General features: G+C 40.3%; 1 protein-coding gene across 2 annotated transcripts; it reads right to left on the bottom strand.

Annotated features, from left to right (window-relative positions):
* Positions 1-1067: 1067 nt before the first annotated feature.
* GPBP1 (GC-rich promoter binding protein 1) lies at positions 1068-23759 on the bottom strand (the record flags this gene model as incomplete). Of its 2 annotated transcripts, none has more annotated exons than XM_082013039.1 (10): positions 1068-1485; positions 4961-5063; positions 7926-8107; positions 12832-12999; positions 13480-13617; positions 14430-14614; positions 17505-17571; positions 18210-18433; positions 18921-19044; positions 23700-23759. In XM_082013039.1, the coding sequence occupies 10 exons, from the start codon at positions 23757-23759 to the stop codon at positions 1327-1329; spliced, it is 1410 nt and encodes a 469-aa protein (XP_081869165.1). In that variant the 3' UTR covers positions 1068-1326. The 2 variants fall into 2 exon arrangements, with proteins under 2 accessions (XP_081869165.1, XP_081869166.1); XM_082013040.1 differs by having other exon boundaries at positions 12832-12954.
* Between the last annotated feature and the right edge of the window lie 546 nt (positions 23760-24305).

Below are 24305 nucleotides of genomic sequence, written 5' to 3'. Positions count from 1 at the left end.
AGACCTCTTGAATAGGAATCTATTTAAGCTAATAAGTAACCATACTACATTTGGCCCAAAATTGTCTTCTCCTAAAGAAGTTAAATATGGACAACAGCTCAGCTTGATAAATATTTTTGCTTTAGAGATCTAAATTGCAAATTATTTACTATAAGAAGTAGTACAATTCAAAAATATCTTGAAGGGGGAACATCTCTATAAAAGCTATGTTATAAATGTATGCGACATCACTGAGAGCAGTTGTGCTTATGAATTAATGCTACATAGTTTGTATAGCCCTGTGGAAAAAATTTGAAGAACTAAAATGAACCAAATAAAACTATAAATAATACAATATTGTTTTTTTTAAATGTGTGACCATAAAGAAAATGTTTGGCACAAAGCAAGCAAAGCAGGTGCTTATTGCATAGATATCCTTCTGCTGCTATAAAAGCAAGATCTGGTGATGAAACTGGTTTACCTCATTCTGAAATGCAGTCATTGCTGCCAGAATACATTAAACATAAACGGAAACAAAACTTACCAGATTTAAAAACAATACCCTTGATGCTATGCACCGAGACAATATTCTGTAAATCAGTTTATTTTCCATGCAGTGGACAAATCCAGTCAGTATAATTATTTTTCTGCATGTGAATAGTAAAATCAAAGTGCTTATTTTCCCACAAAAGGGTTCACTATGAGAATACTGAGTCTTGCAATACCCCATAAAGCTTTCAATCTAAAGGTTAGTTCTAGAAATTTGGAACTGTAACATCAGAGTCTTCCTCCATCCATAACAACTACCCTACAAATGGCTAAAGAGCAGTTATGTGTGGAAGTAGAACAGTACAACAGCTCAATTAAGGAAGAGGTTTAGTGCAGCTTGCTCATTTTAGCCAACATGGTACATTACCCTTCTTGTGTACAAAGACTCAAGGATTTCCACTGACTTGGCAAGCAAAACATGGTGTCAAGCTGCCCTTTTTTCCTTATAGACTTAAGATATTTTAAGACAGAAGCTTTGCAAGACATTACACAATTCTTTGCTTTTATTATTCAATGAGAAAGTCTGATTTGTTACAGTGTCACATGTCAGAAATGCTTCAGAGATGAAGAAAGTCAATGCTGGGTCAATGCAAGTCCTCATTCTACAACATTCGTTTACAAGGAAATTATAGTAATGTTCAGCACGCCCAATGCAACATTCCTTCCTTTCTTCAGAGAAAAGTCATCATTCTTCCTCCAGTGGGTATGTTACCACAAAAATTAGAGATTTTTTTGGACAATACATCCTCAAATTTGCATGAAATCAGAACAGGCTTCTACAAGACGTTACAGAAGTCTTCACACATCATCATCATCTGATGTATCACTGCTGCTCGTCTCAGAATCCTCATTTTCCAGAGCAGGTGTGAAAGTGCTGTTTTTCCAGGGGCTAAATTTAAAATTACATATGAGGCCATTTTTCAAAATGCCATTTTTCCGAAGACCATTTTTTTGTAACTGAAATGAGAAAACAAGATTTTTTTAGAGAAAGAAAAAGCTAAACACAACAACGTTGCATTTCGACACTCTACATCTTCATCTCTGGGCTACATTACACCCACAGCACTACCTTTTCATATATACATACAAAGGAGAACTCCCCTGAGAGCCTTCACTTCTGGGCCAGCGACCTGTATCCAAGCGCCTCCAATTGTGCTAAGCTTCTGCAGTCAAAGAGAGCTTACCCTCTTTTCACCCACCTCCTCAGACATTTTGCCCCCAGTGATCCCTCCTCCCACATGGTCTCTCCTGTGATGCAGACCCTTTTTCCACAGTGCTGCAAACATCTGTGCTAAGAAGGGCAGGGTCTGCAATAAGGAAGGGGCCCAGAAGAGGAAAAGCAGCAGAGAGGAAGGAGTATCCCAATCTATCTACCTGATGCAGTTGGAAAGTCAAAGACACTGGTGAGAAAGAAACCAACTGATTCTACAACAAGAAAGGAATTACTGCATTTCCAAATATAGTGCAGAAGCTGGCAATAAGCCAAGCATTTAAGAGTTTAATATCCACAGAATCACTAAGGTTGCAAAAGACCTTCAAGATCATAAAGTCCAACCATTAACCCAATGCCATCAAGCCCCCTAAACCACATCCCGAAGCACCACATCCACATGTTTTTTGAATACTTCCAGAGATGGTGACTCCACCACCTCCCTGGGCAGCCTGTTCCAATGCTTCACCACCCTCCCGGTGAAGAAACTTTTCCTAATATCCAATCTAAACGTCCTCTGGCAGAGGCCATTTCCTCTCGTCCTATCACTAGTTACTTGGGAGAAGAGATCAACACCCACATTGCCACAACCCCCTTTCAGGTAGTTGTAGGGGGCGATAAGGTCTCCCCTCAGCCCCCTCTTCTCCAGACTGAACAACCCCAGTTCCCTTAGCCGCTCCTCATAAGACTTGTGCTCTAGACCCTTCACCAACTTCATTGCCCTTCTTTGGACATGCTTGAGGCCCTCAGTGTCTTTCTTGTAGTGAGGGGCCCAAAACTGAACACAGGATTCAAGGTGCAGCCTCACCAGTGCTGTGTACAGGGGCATGATCACTTCCCTACTCCTGCTGGCCACACTATTTCTGATACAGGCCAGGACGCTGTTGGCCTTCTTGGCCATCTGGGCACACTGCTGGCCACACAATTCAGCCGGCTGTCAACCAGCACCCCCAGGTCCTTTCCCACCAGGCAGCTCTCCAGCCACTCTCCCCCAAGCCTGTAGCATTGCATGGCATTGTTGTGACCGAAGTGCAGGACCCAGCACCTGGCCTTTTAAGCCTCATACAGTTGACCTCAGCCCATCAATCCAGCCTGTCCAGATCCCTCTGCAGAGCCTTCCTGCCCTCCAGCAGATCAACACTCCCACCCAACTTGGTGTCATCTGCAAACTTACTGAGGGAGCACTCGATTCCCTCATCCAGATCATCTATAAAGATATTGAACAAGACCGGCCCCAGAACCGAGGCCTGGGGAACACTGCTTGTGACCAGCCGCCAGCCAGATTTAACACCATTCCTCAACTCTCTGGGCTTGGCCATACCACCAGTTCTTTACCCAGCGAAGAGTAAACCTGTCTAAGCCACGAGCCGCCAGTTTCTCCAGGAGAATGCTGTGGGAGACGCTGTCAAAGGCTTTACTAAAGCCCAGGTAGACAACATCCACAGCCTTCCCCTCATCCACTAGGCGGGTCACCTGGTCATAGAAGGAGATCAGGTTGGTCAAGCAAGACCTGCCTTTCATGAACCCATGCTGGCTGGGCCTGATCCCTTCATTGCCCTTCACATGCCCCATGAGCACTCTCACGATGAACCATGCCATGATCTTCCCCGGTACCAATGTCAGGCTGACAGGCCTGTAGTTCCCAGGATCCTCCTTCCAACCTTTCTTGTAGATGGACATCACACTGGCAAGCCTCCAGTCATCTGGGACCTCCCCTGTTAACCAGGGCTGACAATATATGATGGAGAGTGGCTTGGCAAGCTCCTCTGCCAGCTCTCTCAGTACTCTTGGGTGGATCCCATCAGGCCCCATAGACTTGTGGGTGTCCAGGTGGCTTAACAGGTCCTTAACTGCTTCCTCCTGAATTATGGGGAGTTTATTGTGCTCTCCATCCCCATCTTCCAGCTCAGGGGGCTGAATATCCTGCAGATACCTGGTCTGGCTATTAAAGATTGAGGCAAAGAAGGCATTGAGTAACTCAGCCTTGTCCTCGTCCTTAGGGACAATGTTCCCCCCCACATCCAATATGGGATGGAGATTCTCAGTGGCTCTCTTTTTGTTGTTAATATATTTGTAAAAACATTCTCTGTTATCCTTTACGACCATAGGCAGATTGAGCTCTAGCTGGGCTTTTGTCTTTCTAACTTTGTCCCTGCTTGACCTAACAAGATCCTTGTACTCTTCGTGAGTTGCCTGCCCCTTCTTCCAGAGATGATAAACTTTCCTTTTTTCCCCTGAGTCCCAGCAAAATCTCCCTGTTCAGCCAGGCCGGTCGCCTTCCCCGCCAGCTCTTCTTAACGGCACATGGGGGCCGCCTGCTCCTGCACCTTTAAGATTTCCTTCTTGAAGACTGTCCAGCCTTCCTGGACCCCTCTGTCCTTCAGGACTGTCTCCCAAGGGACTCTCTCAACCAGTGACCTGAACAGGCCAAAGTCTGCCCTCCGGAAGTCCGTGGTAGCAGTTTTGCTGACCCTTCTCCTTACTTCACCAAGAATTGAGAATTCTGTCATGTCATGGTCACTAAACCCAAGACGGCCTCCAACCATCACATCTCCCACCAGTCCTTCTCTGTAAACAGCAGGTCAAGCAAGGCACCTCCCCTGGTGGGCTCACTCACCAGCTGTGTCAGGAATTTATCCTCCACACACTCCAGGAACCTCCTAGACTCTAATTTAATACATGTATGGCTAGACTTATGGAAATATCAAATGTTCAGATTTAACATTGCACAGGATTCTCCCTTCCAGCTCTTCCTCATTGACCCCTATCAGGTACAAACAACATTCCTAATTAAAAAAAATAATCAAGTTTACATTGCCTTTTCAGATTTTGTTACTAGCCAATTAAGTGTCTCAATTTCCAACCAAGAAAATTCAGATTTTGGAGAACCATGGAAAGTACATAAAAAACTTGAAAGAAAATCTCCTTTCCTCAGGCTAAGCTGAGGAGCTGGAAAGCCTGTGCAATTCTACTACCAGCAATGCTGAAACTACACAGAAGCATTCCCTTACCCTCCCCTTTGTATTTTGAGAATAGGCATTACCTACAATAAGTACTAGTCCCCTATCTTTTTAAAGCAACTATTCTTTCAAAAGCACAACACTGAAATCGTACCGAAATGGCAACATCCCTAACCATCAAAACTACTGCAGATCCTCCTCAAAGGTAGTCATTTAGGGTAACTGACTGCAAGTTCATAACAGAACATTAATTTAGTGTTACCTGTTCATGAATAACTCTGAACTCCCTCATCTCATCCTCTGTTAGTGGAGCATATATTTCATCATTTTCACCATCTTCCTGCCAGCCCATCTCCTTTAACAACCTTGAAATTAAAAAGGACAACATTAAGGTATTTTAATTAATATACACACTCAGACATTTCAAGCTCTGCCTACATATTTATGTAAAGATCTGTAACAAATGGATTAATCAGTCCATATTTTATTAAGCAAACCCTTGCATGAAAGTAGGTTAAAAGCCTTACAAAAGATATATAAAGCATAGAAGTTAAGTTCTCAGGTCCTTCACAGATGACTATTTTACGACTACCCGTGGTAAAAACTGTACCTTCATTTTAAGGCAAGAAATCTGTGTTGGGTAGAAAAGTAAGAATGTATTTCTTTTGCGTAACTGCTCTGGTGGAACAGCAGTGTACCCCCTTGAAAACAGTATGACGAGAAAGACTCACACTAAAGGAATCTGCAGGTTTTCCTGAATAACACAGCAGCCATGACAAATACCGGTGGTGTCCCTCCATGGCAACCAATTCAAGATGCAATGGCCTCATACAGTTTCTTTTCTCTAGCACTGCTAATGTCGGAGCCAGGACAGGTTACTTTGCAATTGAGTCTCACCCAATGACAGATGCTGACATTTCAGCAGAGAGACTAAAACTAGGAGTGAGTTTTGGGATGAGGGGAGGAAAAGAAACAAGAGACAGATTAGTCTCGTGATGAATATCCAAATATTATATTTGGAGATCCAAAGATGCAATAATTGTCTTTTACCTAGTGCCAGAAGTAGGACAGCAGTATCTGAGCAGGAAGAAAGTGGTTTTACATGTGAAGACACTCAAAACAGGGGTTATCTGAAGGTGAAGACACTGTGACATTGAACAATGAAGATAGGAAGTTCTCTTGCTGCAAAGTTTTTGCCAAAAGGATTAGCACCTTCTTCAGGCAAACCATGCATCTGTTGACCTTAAATGTTAAAGGTGGTTAAAGCTATTTCACAAAAAATAAAAGACATTCCCAAAGTATATGCCAGAACTGACACCAGAAACTGACACTTAGAGTTGAAGACCACTGAATCTATTAAAACAGGGACGCAAGGTGAATTCACAGTTGATGTCATGTGCCAGGTACTTAATTTAGCCAAATGTCGTTAAAAAATGCCCTTCAACATAAACTTCTCCTTAAGGAGCTCTAGGTCCCAATACAATGGATGTGCATTAATGGATGTGCATTGGGCAAACTTGCAGGTGGCCAATGACAGTTGTTAAAACCATAATAAAAGCCTGAAATTGTAGAAGAAAGGGAGAACAACACTACTCTGTTTAAAAAAAGTTAACAGGACAATAATAGAAATGGAAATTACATCCTCTGTAGTGTTTGGACTAAGGATAATGTGACAGCCATGAACAACTAAGTCCCCAGGAAGCAGCAGAAATAATATGCAAGTCATCCAAAACTCTTTTAAGAGAATACGTGCATTTGAACAGACATACAGAAAAAGACTTGCAATGCCAAATGCAGTTCAATGGTAATTATATTTTTGGCAACCGTAATTTGAGTTAGAAAGCTTTACTGCAAGCAAGCTATGATATATTATGTACAATAAAGCGAATAGCTACAGAGCTTCTGTTAATGTAAATAGAAGTTAGGGCAGCAGCTAATTAATTTAAGCAACATTGTCTAAAGTTAGCAGGACTGCTGTCCCTTTAAAGCAACACTAGGCTTTTAGAATGGTTGAAAGTGTGAACTACATTAAAAAAAAAACCCAAATTTCAGATTAGCAAACGTGACACCTACAGGATGGCTGCCTGTGAAACTTCCCCAGCAGAGTGAAGCCCAAGACATTTCGTACAAGATATGCCAACACTGTTACTAGGTATGCACAAGTATCCTGCGAGTTAAGCTGGTCACTTCAAGTCCAATTTACCACAAATAGGCTTACCATAACATCTGTACATGCATGCAGAGGTCACAGCCAAAGGGCTGGGACAGTATGGAGACACAGCCCCTCTGGGATATCACCACAGAAAGACACTTGCCCAGAAGCCCTCTGAAGGCCAGAGTCATCTGAGTTGAAAAATGAGTCATATTTGACTCCTATCTACTAGTGAAAAAATCAGCAGCAACAGCCTCCACTGGTCAAGAATTTCTGTCTCCATAGCCAGTGGTGGAAAAAAAAGAACAGAGCAGAGTGCACTTCACGCTCATGAGGGATAAGAGGTCATGAAAGTTTCCTCTGCAGGTATGAGGAAAAAGCAAAGTTCCCTAGTCCAATATATATGTATAATCTATCACTAAAAAAATAAAAAGTTATCTAATCTATCATTGCGATTCTGTAGTTGCCAGAAACAGTAAGAATCTGACAGATCTCACAAGCTCATCTCCAGACTGTTTTGTGATTTCCCAGCATCATCATTCTCATCTCTTCCAGCTGCTACTGCAGTTATTTTTATGAAATACTAGAATTGTTTCAATCCTTTTTTTGAAGTCACATTCTCCCTTTCGAGTGCATTCTCTTGTGATATCACTGATAGTGTCAACTAGTCAGCTACAAAATAATTAGTTTAACAATGAGGAAAAACTCACTGGAGTTTTCTATAAGATGCACCATTTAAGTATTAACAACACAAATAGCAATTACATGTATTCGTTCCTCCTAAACATGCAGACCGAAATCAGAGGGATGAAGTCATTATGCAGTTTGCTTTATTTCTTTATAAGGAAATACATCAGATTTTCAGTAAATCAAGTTTAAGTCAGTATACAGGTCTAGCAGAAACAGTACATTCCATGTTAAATTAGTACATGTCTAGAAATTAAAATTTTTATGGTACTCATTAAACATTTTCTGTTTTCTCAGTTTTCAGATACTGACTCTTAAACTAGGAAGAATTTATGACATGGTCACTTACCATGAAGGAACACTCTTTTATATAATATAAAGCACATACCTATGCTCCGCTTCAAGTGAGCTGGAAAGAACATCTGCCTGAGGGAAAGATGAAGATTGAACGATCTGTTGAGATGTAACTGAAGCATTGCCATTCTCCTGTGGAATTTCATTTTCAAAGTTTCGGTTTATCTCTCTCTCATGATGAGGACTATTGCCGTTACGCAACTTAAAGGACTCATCCTGTTAAAAATAATCATATATTACAAAGTTTAAAAGGAAATTCCATTCACAAGTAAATGTTTGCAAGTGCTGCAATTCAGTGATTCCATTTAATTTAAATTACGTTTAAATGGAGACGCTCTATACTACTTTGTGGGTAATTCTCTTCATACTTCTAAAGTTTGCAATACCTGGGTACTACAAAAATCTTAAGCTATGCCACTGATCAAGTAATGCAGAACTCCCATGATCTGCCTCCAAACTTTCTTCTACGAAGTTTAAAAAAAATTCTTAATTCAAACTTATTTAAACTGCCCTTCATACTTACAGAAATAACAGGTTATCTGTTGAACTTAGAAACAATGTCCTAATTAAATTTCAGAGCCATGTGCATCAGGAGAAGTTTGAAAGCATAAGAGTTCAAGTTTACTTAGTTTAAGGAGCATATGACAGTCACCATACCTCAACCAGCAAATTCGTCTGCCACAAGTTCAGAAAGACTGGATAAATTTTAAATTCAGACAACTTCCGACACACATGCACTCACCACAGCTTCTCAGGCTGTTGTTAACAGCAGCTGTAGCTTACTAGCCATGGGTCATGGTTTAACCCCAGCCAGCAACTAAGCACCACACAGCTGCTCACTCACTCTCCCCCCCGGGTGGGCTGGGGAAGAGAACCAGAAGGCTGAAAGTAAGAAAACTCGTGGGTTGAGATAAAGACAGTTTAATAGGGAAAGCCAAAGCCACGCACACAAGCAAAGTAAAAGGAATTCATTCATGACTCCCCATGGGCAGGCAAGTGTTCAGCCATCTCCAGGAAAGCAGGGCTCCATCACACATAACGGTTTCTTGCGAAGACAAATGCCATCACTCAGTGCCCTGCCCCTCCTTCTTCCCCACAGCTTTATATACTGAGTATGACATCATATGCTATGGAACACCCCTTTGGTCAGTTGGGGTCAGCTGTCCTGGTCGTGTCCCCTCCCAACTTCCCGTGCACCCCCAGCCTTCTCACTGGTGGGTGGGGTGAGGAGCTGAACAGCCTGACTGCTTAGCAACAATAGAAGACATCAGTATGTTATCAACATTATTCTCATCCCAAATCAAAAATGTAGCCTCATACTAGCTTCTATGAAGAAAATTAACTCTATCCCAGCCAAAACCAGCATGCCGTGAAGTAAGAACTAGGAAGAAAGATTATTTAGAAAGCAGACTGTTCAGGTTCACTCAAATACTAAAAGCTCTTTACTCCTATAAACCAGAGATGTTTCTTTTTATTCTACTCATTCAGGAACCTGTAATTCTTATTTACTAATGAGCAAAATATCCTCAAAAGTCTTACCAACCGTAAAGACAGAGAAGAGTACGATCAGTAACTACTTAACACTCTTTTGACAACAAAATCCCTAAACTGGGCATATAACAGCATTATCCATAGCAGGAGGCAATCACTCCATCAGCCAGTTCTGCACTTGTAAGAAAGCATACTTCAGAGTCCAGGATCAAAACCATCATCATTTCCCTCCCACTCAGTGTTATCTGCTTCCAGAAATTTTAGAATGCTCAGCAAGAGCTTAAGAACAAGCATCCCAGTAAACATATATTCAGCTGTTAAGTCATACACCTGAAGAATGAGTCTCAGATTATCAAAGAAAATTCATTAAAATATTAAACAATTTTTATATAGAGAGAGCAAAATAACTTCTTCCAAGCATGACTGAGCTGCTGATTATGATTTGCCTCATTATTTTAGAGGTGAAATCAGTTACCACAGGCCTTAAAATTCCATCAATAGCATCATGTTATAGAATACTGTTGTGCAGTTACTTCCCCATCCACTCAGATGCACACCATGTCTCCTACTAATAATCATTAAAATGAACGTTGGAGGTAGGACAACTATTAGTTACATGATTTAACATCTTTTCACACCTGTTAGTGAAACAGCAACAGCAGGGAAAAAGAAGCATGCACTTACCAACAAGTACTCCAGGCTATGTGTTACATACACCTGTCCAAGGACATTGCAACTTCCACTACTAAAAGCCTTTTTTTTTTAAAATACACTTGCTTCTGAAAAATCATCTGTGTACAATAGGACAACCAAATGCATTTGACACATGTATCAAAGATTATGAACTCAAGACAATTTCAGGAACAGAAACCCCCACCAAGTTCATGAACTATTTTCAGAATTCTGAGGCTCAAGACAGTATTCCCCACTATCTTGACAACCTTAAAAATCTTTGTCTATGTCTTAAACACACATGAACAACATTACCCCCAACACCCATCTCAGGGTGCTCAGCCACAGAATGCCTAATGGAAAGATGCAGACCTTTAACTCACATATAAAGCTAAGTTGTACAGTCCCATTATAGCAAATTTTACCTTGCCTGAAACGGGAACATGGTCAGATGAGTCCATCTCACTTATGAGCAATGCACACTGGCATTCTTTCTTTTTTCATGTCCCTGAACCCGAGTAAGCCTTCAAAAACACTCATTCATGTGGCTGATTCGCAATTTATCATATCTTTTTGTTTTACCAAAACACTTTAAACCACTCATTTACAGCAAACAGGCTTGTAATCACTTCATCCTGAATAATATAATACTTATCTTCACTTGGACTATCTACAATAATTATGCTTGTGGCCAGTAGCAGTGAAACAAATATTGTCTGGTGCCAGCCAAGCACTGCATAAACCAATCCAGATCAAAAGAAACCTGACTCAGATTGTATTCAGACAGTACAGGCCTCCAAGCTCTCACTTAGGAAGTAAAACCAGTTTCTTCACATACACATAAATTGAACTATTGCTCCTATGACAAGAACCAAGAATAGAACATGTGGCTATCTAAACATTCCAATTAAAAAGGAAATGGTTTGACAAGCAGAACGAAGTTTTTCCATTCTTTTGTAAGATAACCAACAGACAAGGTATGAAGCACTGCTCTCCACAAGCCTGTGGGGCTGGATGGGATACACGCAGGGGTACTGAGGGAGCTAGTGGAAGTGCTCACCAAGCCACCCTCATCATTTATCAGCAGTCCTGGCTAACCAGAGAGGTCCCAGCTGACTGGAAGTTAGCAAGTGTGACACCAGTCTACAAGTAGGCCCAGAAGGAGGATTTGGGGTACTACAGACCTATCACTGACCTCAGTGCTAGGGAAGGTGATGGAGCAGATCACCTTGAGTGCCATCACACAGCACATACAGGACACCCAGGAGAAAAGGCCCAGTCAGCATGGGTTTATGAAAGGCAGGTCCTGCTTGACCAACCTGATTTCCTTCTATGACCAGGTGACCTGCCTAGTGGATGAGGGAAAGGCTGTCGATGTCATCTATATGGACTCTAATAAAGCATTTGATACCATTTCCCACAGGTTTCTCCTGGAGAAACTGGCTGCACATGGCTTGGACAGGTGTACTCTTCGCTATGTAAAGAACTGGCTGGATGGCAGAGCCCAGAGAGTTGTGGTGAATGGAGTTAAATCCAGTTGGTGGCCAGTCACAAATGGTGTTCCCCAAGACTCAGTATCGGGACCAGTTCTGACTAATATCTTTATCAATGATCTGAACCAGGCAATCAAGTGCACCCTCAGTAAGTTTGCAGATGACACCAAGTCAGGTGGGAGTGTTGATCTGCTGGAGGGCAGGAAGGCTCTGCAGAGGGATCTGGACAGGCCAACAAGGCCAAGTGCCAGGTCCTGCACTTGGGTCACAACCACCCCATGCAATGCTACAGGCTTGGGGAAGAATGGCTGAAGAGCTGCCTGGCAGCAAAGGACCGGGGGATGTTGCTCAACAGCCAGCTGAATATGAGCCAGCAGTGAGTCCAAGTGGCCAAGAAGGCCAATAGCATCTTGGCTTGTATCAGAAATAGTGTGACCAGCAGGGGTAGGGAAGTGATCATGCCCCTGTACACAGCACTGATGAGGCAGCACCTCTAATACCATGTTCAGTTTTGGGGCCCTCACTACAAGACAGACATTTAGGTGCTGAAGCTTACCCAAAGAGCAACAAAGCTGGTGAAGGGTCTAGAGCACAAGTCCTGTGAGGAGCAGCAGAAGGAACTGTGGCTGTTTAGCGTGGAGGAGGCTGAGGGGAGACCTTACCGCTCTCTACAACCATGTGAAAGGAGGTTATAGCAAGGTGGGTATCGGCATCTTCACCCAATTAAGAAGTGACAGGACAAGAAGAAATGGCCTCAAGTTGTGCCAGTGGCAGTTTAGATTGGATATTAAGAAAAATTTCTTCACCAAAAGGGTTGTCAAGCATTGTAACAGGCTACCTGGGGAAGAGGTTGAGTCACCATCTCTGGAGGCACTTAAGACACATAGATGTGGTGTTTAGGGACATGGTTTAGTGGTGGACTTGCCAGCACTACACTACTGGTTGGACTCTATGATCTTTAAGGCCTCTTCCAATCTAAACAACTATATGATTCAATGATTAGGTTAGTGTACTAAACTTAATTTATTCTTTTTATTGTTGTTAAAGACATAGGCGTACCTGAGTTATTAACACATATGAACAGATACTGCTGAAAGGAAAGAAACTACTAAGTACTGGAGGAAAAGTAGTTCTTCGAACAACTTTAAATTTATCAAAATGCAATTCCTTTCCTTCATTTAGAAATCCAAGACCATGACTTAACAGCCATTTACAGCAAAATAAGCAGTTTACGATATATCTTAAAACTACTACTGCTGGATCTGCAATAGGTATGAACAAGACTACCTTCTCTGGCCCAGCATGATTCTTATTTTCATGTTCCTCTTCCACTTTATCTCCTTTCAATGCTTTCAAAAATTCACTCTTCTTATCAGTCCTAATTCTTGTCAATTTCATTAAACGAGGCTGACTGACTTTGTCAACAGGGGATGAAGAATTTGACCGATGACACTAATGAAGGGAATGAGAAAAAGAAAGAATATTTGAAGTTTATTCATTTAGAAAACTTTGAATTAAAGACAAAAAGACTCCCTGGAACCTGTAGTTTCAGATTTCACATATATCCACAGTCAAAAGCAGAGGGAAGATATTTGTATTCCAGTGTATATAGCTCTTAAATATAAACCCAGAGGTGCAGGTTTATGGAGCACTGCTAACAAACAGTTGACCTTCTGAAGTGTATCATACCATTAGCAGTTTTGAAGTTTAAACTTATCAGGTTATACTTCTTAATACACCATTTTTACTCCAAATCAAATCTACAAAGCAAATTGTGCAGCACTTAAAGGCCAGTGGTGTGCCTTCCATATTTTTCCACACATTAAATGTCAAAAAAAACTTATTTAATACAATCCTGCATAAGATTTACTGATCCCTTTATCTAAACAAATGAAATCTTTCATGAATTTGATCAAAACTACAGTGCTTTACCTCTTCAACTGAATTTTGTGATACAGTAAATACCTTGGCAGTTGATTTGAAAGGACTGAAATTGCTAACACCATATGCAGATTCATGAGGAAATTGATTCCCAAGTTTTTCTTTTGCTTGGCTTTTCCACTGTGTAGGCTAAACAAAAATTTAAACAGAAATTTAAAGTCATTAACTACAGTAGGATTATTTTCAGGAATCCTCATAAAAAATTATTATGAAAAAGCAAATCATAACTACAACCATAATTTAGTGCAAACACCTGTTTTCTTGTGGAAGAGATACTGTTTACAAGCAATTCACCCTTTCAAACACTGTTTACACTTTTTATATAAAGACTAAAATTTCAAAACGATTAAGACTCTCATACTTGAGGTATTAAGAATCAAAATACAAGTCTTCAATATCTGAAAGTATTGTTTTTAATGTAGAATTTTAGAAAGTTACGAAGTCTGTCATATGGTCTCAGGAGCACAGAAAAATTCCTGAAAAAAAAAAATCAAGATGAACATGGAAAATTGCATTTGGAGAGGGACCAGAATGACACTAATAGGTTGCAGCATCATCTCTATCAATAACTGGGATAAATTCTGAAGGTATTTTTATGCAGACTACATCTCCCCACTAGGTATCTATTTTTCTGTTGAATCATATATACAGAAGTCATTGCTCTTCCATAAATTAAAAACATCCTTTTCACTGTCACTTGAACAGCTCTTGCACTTCTCAAAAGAGGTGAGAAACAAGGAGAGATCCAATTACAGTGTAGTTTAAGAACAAAAATGAGAAACAGTTGTTTCCATTCACTTTTGGCGTGTGCTGTACTTAGTAAGAGTTGAAAGCATGATACTCTAGGAACAGTAGTCTCAGTGGTGAAATAAGCACATTCAGAATTACAGCATGATTTTTTTTCCAGCATGTTGTTCATGCCACCAATATCCAAGACTCACCTTTGCAGGTGGAGTGACAGGTTTAGGGACTAATCCTTTATAAACACTTGTGCCAGTTCCATTCCTTGCGGTCTGTGAATGAAGACTTCCTACTACTGGGAATCCAGATATCTGCAGTTCTTTGGTACTGCCCTTTTTAATGACCAGCATTCTTGAAGATCTAGATTTAGAATTCAACGGGTAGCCTGGAAAAAAGTGTGTATAAATGTATATAAGTGTGTGCGTGCATGTGTATACAATCTTAAATTTCTAGTCCATAAGGTACTGGATAGCCATATGGTCCAGATCAAACAAGCATGTATCAGGAACTTAGTACAGTATTAGTTCCACAAATAACACATTGTACAAACCTGGATAAACACAGGTTCTGTTCCATTTTCTACAACCACCATTTGTAAGATGTTTCACTTGGCAATGCAGGAATTTTACTTTCAGAAAGTAAAAATATTCTTCAAAGAAACCAGCTACACAGTTCTTGTTTACAAATCTAAAATCCAAATCCTGTTAGTTGTTGGTAGTTACCTAACCTTCAAAAGAGATTGTGGTTTTCATATTTCCCTTTAGGTTACTAAAAGAATAATTACTTAAGTATTTATTAACAGCTCAGTTTAGAGCCAAATGCTCCACACCAAGGCTCTATAAACATGAAACGAGATGGACATTACTCTAGACCACAACAGTGACCAGTTTCTCTATCTCCACACCTCATATGGGCATAACAGAACATCTGAAGCTTACAAAATCTCCACGTTCAAGACAGCACTAATTGAGGCACACAGTCAGCTGTCATACTAAGTAACTGACATTTAACAGTTTTAAAGAACATTTACTGAAAACAGTTCTAAAATTTTCAAAAAGGGGAAAAACACTTTTGCACATGCCTTCCCAGGCTGCATTAATGGCCTTTTCCAAGATCATCTCCTCTCCCTGCAAGCCCACTACTTCACAGGCAGAGTCACCATATCCTGAAAAACCTATCACCATTTTAAAAACTTATCTTAAAAGCACAAGCAACTTTAGCTTTGTTTAGCAGGTAGATGTTACAAAACATTCATGATACTGTATACTTAGCCCTCATTACATTTTATGAAAAAACTTCTCATAATACTTGTATGGTCCCATCACATATACACAAGGGAAAATGGAATCTAGCAGAAGCACACATTTTAAAGAGGCATTAGAAGGGACAGTAACATTCCTCCTGCCCTGAATATTGTTTCCTTTAAAAGGGAATAATAATAGCCTTAATTTCAGGTTTTCAATTACAAAACAAGGTTGGCATTGGCAGAGCTATAATAAAGTAAGATACCAAGCTATAAGCTGTAACAAGCCACTGCACTGTAGCTTACAGATGATCTTTAAAGGCCCCTTCCAAACCAAACCATTCTATGATTTTATGCAGCTAAAAGAACTGTTTCTTCCTTTGCTTATGAAGGGTGATATCCAAAAAGCCTGGAAAGATTGCCCTCCTCCAGATAAAAATGAGCCATAACATGCAGCAGCCACAGCCAGAGCACTGCAAAGGTTGTTAAAACACTTAAATTGCTATGTATTTTTTCCCAACATGGTTAGGAAAGAATTTAGTTACTGTTGCTCTTTTAATGAAAGATACCTATTTCCTGACTTTCACATGAAAGCTGCTAAACACACAAAACCAGAAAGCAGTCCATTGTCTAGGCTCTTGCAAAAGTTCTTCGCTATTACATACTTATATTGAGGGGTTGGCCTATATCTATAGTGTTACGTAAGAGTGCAAAACTTACTGGGGAAGTATAGGAAAAAGAATCAGCAAATTAAAGTACCATTTAAAAATCATACAATCTTTGGGTTGGAAGGGACCTTTGAGGGTCATCTAGTCCAAATCCCGCTACAGTGAGTGGGGACATCTTCAACTAGATCAGGTTGCTCAGAGCCCCGTCCAACCTGACCTTCAATGTTGCCAAGGATGGTATATCTACCACCTCTCTGGGCAACCTGTTCCCATGTTTCACCACTCTCACTGTGAAAAATTTCTTCTTTATACTTAGTCTAAAACTATCCTCTTAGTTTAAAAACATCACCCCTTGTCTGACTGCAACAAGCCCTGCTAAAAAGTCTGTCCCCAGCTTTCTTATTGCCCCCCTTTAAGTACTGGAAGGCTGCAAGAAGGTCTCCCTGGAACCTTCTCTTCTCCAGGCTGAACAACCCCAACTCTCTCAGCCTGTCCTCACAGGAGAGGTGTTCCATCCCTCTGATCATTTTTGTGGCCCTCCTCTGGACCCGCTCCAAAAGGTCCATGTCCTTCTTGTGCTGAGGGCTCCAGAGCTGGACCCAGGACTCCAGGTGGGGTTTCACCCACACAGAGGGGCAGAATCACCTCCCTCGACCTGCTGGCCACACTTCTTTGGATGTGGCCCAGGGTATGGTTGGCCTTCTGGGCTGCCAGCGCCCATTGCCAGCTCATGCCCCGCTTTTCATCCACCAGTACCTGTTTCTGGGCAGGGCTGCTCTCGATTCCTTCATCTCCCAGCCTGTACTGATACCAGGGGTCACCACGACCCAGGTGCAGGACCCTGCACTTGGCCTTGTTCAGCCTCAGGAGGTTCACATGGGACCATTCCTGAAGCTTGTCCAGGTCCCTCTGGATGGCATCCCGTCCTTCAGGAATGTCAATCACACCACTCAGCTTGGTGTCATCTGTAAACTTGCTGCAGGTGCACACAGTCTGTCATTGATGAAGATATTAAAGAGTAATGGCCCCAATACAGACCCCTGAGGGACATGACTCAATGCCGATCTCCACCTGTTAAGCACTACCCTCTGGATGAGACCATCCAACCAATTCCTCATCCACCCAGCAGTCCACTCAAGTCCGTATCTTTCCAATCTAAAGGGAAGGATGTTGAGGGGGACCGTGGCAAAGGCCTTACAGAAAACAGAAGTGCTACCTCTCTATCAGAAAGATACTTACATTGGAATAGTACTGAAGCTTCCTCAATTTCAATCTATACCTTCATAATTCTAAAAAATCCTGTATTTCAAATACAACTGCAGACCTTCACTACATTTTTACACATAAAACAAAAAATTACTCACCCCACACACCTGCAGCTAAAGACTTATTCTGGTTTGGTTCCTTCTCATATTCAGGGTTCAAAGATGGCTGAAAGAAATTTTTATCATTGTTAAAAAAGAAGTCGTCTTGAATTCTGAGACCAGTGAAATAAAGAATCACAATAATATCCATGGTATGATCTCTACTGTCAAAGATGTTTAAATGGAGACAGACTAGACACTTCGCCCTATGACCCAAATAGGTCAATACTAACTTCTTTCTCTCCAACAAAACATCTCAGCCAGCAGTCAACACCATTACATGAACTGTCCAGTGAAAGCAGAAAGCAGCCATGTATGGTTCTTCAGAGGAAGCTCACCCATCTCTTACATCCTACCATTCTAGGTTGAAACATGGGATCTTATTGGCAGAAAGATCACTTGGTTAATACTTTGATTTCAGGTAACTGTAGAATGTAATACACATACATACTACAGTAAATTGGAACCAATTGTAGTTTCACTTAAAACACTTAAGCAACAATAATAAACATTATGATGAAACTGGATATAAGAGGAGAAACAAGCCTGTGGACAAATGACTAATATCCTCTCCTCTTACCCATGGGAAGGGTGATCCCTTATGTGATGATCTGAAACTGGGGAAATCTCATGAAGTAAGTTGTAATGAAAAATATGGCAGTTGCAACAATGAAACTTTGTTTATTATAATTACAATTAACTTACAAAATCCTCAGCCTCAAACTGTTTGGGTGCTTCTTTGTCTTTCTTTTTCACAGTTCCACTATCAGGTACTTTGTTTTCATGCAGTCCTTGGCCTTTTCCGAAGTGGAAAGTGCTGGTACGAGCACGGGAACCTCCGCCATGGCATCCCCCACGATGGTTTACGTTTTCTGTGCCATTTCTGCCTTGTGAACGCCAACCATTCTTCTCTTTTCTCCCAAAATACCCTTAGATTTTTTTAGTTTTAAAGAAATTAAATTACAAACAATTTTAAAAGAATATTCTACTTTTGCAAAATTGTTAGAGAAGTTAAGTCAGCAGCTGCATACTCCAGGATGGGATAGCAGTGACCTTTGAAAATTTTTATTCACATAAGCAGCAGGGGAGAATCTTACAAAACAGTGCCAGAGAAAGAGGCTAGTAGTCCAACATTAAGGCAAGTCAACCTCCTTTTCTGGCTGCTCATTTGTATGTTGTTGGCTAGAATATTCACTCGACACTCTTGAGAGAAATACACCTGGAATCACACTACTTTAACCAACCCTTAGTCATCACATTCTCTTGCCAGAAAGTCTGTCTTTCCATTACCTATATTTTACTACAGAGTAAGAATTTAGCAGGAGAGAGCCATTACCAGACTTTTTTTTCTAGCTAGAGTGTTACAATGCAATGATTTAAACATATACAAAGTGTTCCAAGAAAGCTAAATAATACCTCCATTAGATCGTCCAATGCTAGGATCAAACCCATCTGAAGAGTTGTGTCTTCTGCGACTTCTTTCATAACGATTCTCTGTCCACGAAAAGTTTTCAGAATGTTTCTCACAGTTCAGTGATGACTGTAAAGGAGCACAAGTGGTAGACCAGAGATATCTGATTAACAACAGAACTGAGTTACCAGAACTGTAACATGCACAGTATTCACGGTATCTATAATCCTTTTTTAAAAGGACTCTGAATGACAGACAATGCAACAGTTCTCAAGCATGCCTATGTTCAGAGCTAAGTCTCCCATGCTAGCAAAGTGGAAGCTGTATCTTATGCTCCATGACACTTAAAAAGCACTGAGGACCGCACTTGTGACACGTAGTAAAAAACCCCGACTGTCTATTTTGTTTTGGCAGCAGAACAGAGCACAAGTACATGTTGCAGTGTAAAAAAATGTAAGAAAGGACAGGAGATCAGTTTGGAAGGCAGAAAAGAAGCCTGGGATCTTAATTTGGGTGGTCAGAGAATACACACATGCATTCCATAGAAAGCAAGGAGTCACTTCTACAAGAGGCAGCTGCACCCAAAAAAGGCCCTATTTATTAGTCTTGTCATTATAACTTAATACGGCAAATTCAACTAGTTATGAAATACAAATAAAACCTTGAGTTAAAAGTGTACAGATTCACAAATATATTTCAAATCATCAGCTTGTAAGTAGGCTTTGTAGAAATTTTGAAGAAATAAATCTTTCAGTGGAAGTACTTTATAAACTAAAATCTTATATTGAAAATAGCACTTAGAAATCAAAATACATCCTGACAACAACTCATATCTAAGGGGATTAAACCAAAAAAGATAAGTCTTACAGCAGCTGTCTTCCCTATTACTTCTATCTAGCTTTACTATTTTAACACTGTAACATTTATTTCACTGTTACATCTTAAATTCAAGAATAAATTTCCATTCTGCAAAAGCAGTGCTTAGCCTTACTGCCATTCAGACCACACACCTCCCAGTGTACGACAGCAGAGGGCTGTGTTACCCAGCACCTCCCTGCCATACAGCCAGCCTTTGATGCAGGTGAAGGAAAAGTAAGTCTCCCTTCCAGCAGACTTACTGTGCACATGTATGTCCACTGTATCGCACATCTACAAGAGACCCAACACATCCCAGGGCCATAAGAGCTACAAATGCATAAATGCGCAGCTGTGTGGAAATGTACTGTGTCAGCAAACTAAGCTTAATGATTCCAGAGAGTGCAGCTTTACTGCACCCAAAGGATCAACTTCGCTGCCTAAAGCTCACCCCCTCTCCAGACTGAGTAACATTCATGAAAAAAGTATAGCAGTAGTGGTGTATGTCTGAAAATGAAAGTTCCAAGTTTATTTCAACAGTTGTTATCCACTAACATGTAATCAAGCTACATTAATATTTAAAGTACTCCACTACAGGGGGGTGAGGAGGTGGGGGAGATCACACTAATAGGTTTAACTACTTTGGAAAACATGTTGAAGAAAATTATTTCCTTCTTCCCACCACCTCTGCCCCGGCAGGAGACAATCACACAAAAAAATTATACCCAAGTTCTACTGACAAAGCCCCAGTCAGAGCTCCAGGTGCTGTTCAAAATTCACTGCTTTAAATTTAAACTCAAGTAAGCAACAAATGTGTTTAAAATACAAACCATGTATTTCCAAACCATACAGAAGTCAAATGAAAAGGTATTTCCCTCTCAATTTAAGAGCTGGGAAGTGAATTACTTTCTTGACAAACTTGGACAGAGAAAAAACAGAAAGCCACAAGAAACTATCAGAAGTAGTTCAAAAGTTATCATAATGAATCTCAGTATTTAAGTAAAAAATAAATCCTTATAAACAAACTTTGAATAAACTGCCAAAAACTTAGAAAGCTCCAAAACTGTTGATCATAGATAAGATTATAGAAGATGATTCACATGTTCATTTACATACAACAACCTTCTAATACTGCCTTTGGAGTTTAACTTACTACTTTTTTATGAATTTTGAGGAACAATCACATTTTCATGAAGTATAACTGACAGGGTTTTACATATAATGTTTGAGTTGTACATTGCATAATGAATCTAAATTTCATGCAAAGATCATGCAGTTTGCATTTTCCCCACATGATGGAGGTATCAGTCCGTCAAGCCTCTTGTGGCACAGATGACAGTAAACATCGTAATCGACAGGAAATTAACGGGCAACTTCTGGAAGTTGAGAAGTTATCTGACTAGGTTCAACCAGCCAAGAAAGCAACACACATTTCTGAAGTATAAGAAGTCATCTTGTTGCTTAACATGAAGCTTGCAAAAACTGAGTTTGCCAGTCTGACTGCAATCTCCCCATACACATTTTGCAGCAAACCTTTCTGAAAAGTTTAACCCATATCCCAGGATGGCTTCACTATTCACAACACCTTCCCATTTCCATCTGCCCATCTGCCCAACTGCAATACTGCACTGACACAAATATGGCAGTTCCAGACCTCAACAAAAGCTACTGAGCAATGGATACCCAGCTGTCTAGGTGGACTTTGCTATATAAATGACAGGGAGATGATATAAAAGCTTATGCTTAAGAGGAAATAATCAGCAACGGGTCACATGGGTTTCAGTCAAATGTAATCTGTATCAGTGACACTAAGAAAGCTCATGTGCAATGCCAGCTTCCTGGCATCAAGTTTTTCTAGTGCCAGCCTTTACCTATGTAAGGAAAAGACTCAGCTATCCAGGATCAGGGTGGGGGGAAACCAAGCTCATAAAGATGCAATTCCTGGAAGTGCCACTTCAAGGAAATAAAAACTGACCAGGTAGAGTTCAGTTTCTCCTTCTCAAGTCTAAACATTGTTGACACCATAGCCTCACCCCACCTCCATGCTGTATGGAATGAGACACCTTGCCTTCCTTACCCCATCCTTCCTCTTCATCTCCATCCCTCTTCTATATGGGAAACAAATAAAAATCTATTCTAGGAAACAGAGGGTGCAGAGGGGCACAACATTCAAGACCTGTCTTGTAAAGGAATGACAGGACAAACTTTATTCTGTAAACTAAGAATTACTACACATCAGGAAGGACTAAAAAGACTTTGCAAGTGTTCAGTATCAAAATGTGTATCACAGAACACTGACCACTGAGGGAGGAGGTAACACAAAAAAATAAGCTGCATTTCAAACAATGAAGTACAAAGACTATATTGGAGAAAGCATACAACTATGGAGTTTTTGGAAAAGATGAAAGAAAGGCTATCTAAACTCCTTGAGGCAAAGAACCATGGAAGAGAACATGGAAGGAACCACAACATACGCTTGCAATGAAGTTTCTCACAATTGAGGAATGAGGTGACGAATACAACCCATACCTCAGACACATTCGAGTGATACTGGAACTTATTTTTATCCTGCTATATTGACATTTTAAGCATGCAGGTAAAAGCTCTTACAGCACATTCTTGAAATATGCAGTGAAGATTGTTTTGTAATCGTGACACTACATTAAATTAAGCTGTGATTACTTTTCCAAAAGAAGTAGTATTAAACTGGTAAAAGTGGATCAAAAGAGTTCAATTATATCAGAAGTTAAGTAGAATGAAAACAGATTGCAGGAACCGTCCTGGAACAGATAAGCCTGATGTTCCCAAAACAGCATCTGACAGTTGCTGACAGACTATACTAAAACAAAGAAGCTACCTAGGTCAGTGTAGAAGAAAAATAGAGCCGTATGAATAAGGACATTCAACAACATGACTAAAAAAATGCATGTGTGTGTACAGACATGTATAAGCAAAGTAATGGGAACACAACTAATATTGACAGCAAATTGTACATTTAACAATAGCACAAGCTCATTTCCGTAAGTTTAACGGCTAAACATTTTCCATGGACATAAGACAGCAAGAAAAACTTACATAAATAAATTAAAGTAAGGCAATGCCCCTCTCATAGCTGCAGATACGGATATTGCATTCAAAAGATTATAATGAAGACAAATCTACAATAGGGAAATAGATGACAGAAGTTTGAATATCCAATGTTGCCTCTGCTTCTGCATTCGCACAAATTAAGAAAGAGTAGAAGAAAAAAGAAACATTTATGAGATAGACATACTCATGACTTCCTAGAATATTTACAAACCCTAACGATTCAGAGATTGCAATTTCCTCTTTCCAAGCTAACTGTCCCATTGTATGAAGTGAGTAACAGTAATTTAGATGAAACAGAGTGAAGATACAGAACTATTTGAAAGCACTACACTCCACCAGTAGTAATAAGCATCCCACCAGCAGTTGAAAAGCCATTTTAGAAGTTCTATTTCAAAAAGGGGCTTTAGTTCTGGGTTTTTTTTAATCACTTGGAGCATAGAAAAACACTTCAGTAAAATTTATAGGACACAGAAAAATCAGAAGCAAGAACAACAAGCACATGCCTCTCTGTCTTGGAATTCCTAGAACAAAATACAATAATTCATTTTAAACTCCTGATGAAGGCAATGTTAATCCAACAACAGTTCTGATAATGCGGCCAGGCACATGCTTCTTTCCATGAACTCAGCTGCTCAAGCAAAAAACTCTGGCACAAGTATGAGGCATCAGCTTGACAACCACAGTACAACTACTTAAGTGACAACAACGAAACTTACTAGCTATCATCTGTTATCACCTCAGTCATAAACAGATTTGCATTTTTAACATGATTGAGCTTATAACATTTAGACTTCTCTAATAATGAGTGTGCCTGTTCAGAAGAACAGCAAGGAACATACCTTTGTTGATGGTGGAGTAGGAAAATTAAGCCAGGCTGGAGCAAAGTCATGCTGCGCCATTTAGGTCCAGTCTCTCTGAATCAAAGAAACAAGGCTTCAACACCTCATCACAAGCCCCTGTAATTGGAAAAACAAGAAATTAGTACTCTTCAGATGCTTATGTTACAAGAGGATTACACTTGTGGTGTTTTGATCATTATTTCCCTTCTGTCTTCTTGCATTATTTTCTCACACAGATCTGGTTTAGGATCTAACTACCCTCATCTCATTTACAGCATCGCATTTGTGCTTTTATTACTACAATGTCACACTGATCAAATCTATCGCACATATCAAAACCACAACCGTAATATTCCTTCCTTTATTTCTTCTTATAAATGGGATGAAGCATCTTGCCTAAGGTCTGATCCAGAAAGTTGTGGCAAATTTGTCTTGTTGAAATACTTTCTGGTACTATCTAGAATGGATTTCAGGAGCTATTTCTTTAGCTTCCTAGAAGCCAATTTTTTTAATTAGTTCCTAAAAATCAGTTGCAGAGGCCTTATTAGGTTCCATATGAAAAAACCTAGATGCTCAGGGGTACCACAAACCCCATATTACCCCTGG

The sequence above is a fragment of the Phaethon aethereus genome (genome assembly GCF_964289735.1).
Source record: "Phaethon aethereus genome assembly, chromosome: Z".
NCBI lineage: Eukaryota > Metazoa > Chordata > Aves > Phaethontiformes > Phaethontidae > Phaethon > Phaethon aethereus.
The sequence above is the reverse complement of the archived record's forward strand: the minus strand, read 5'-3'. Positions and strand labels throughout refer to the sequence as shown.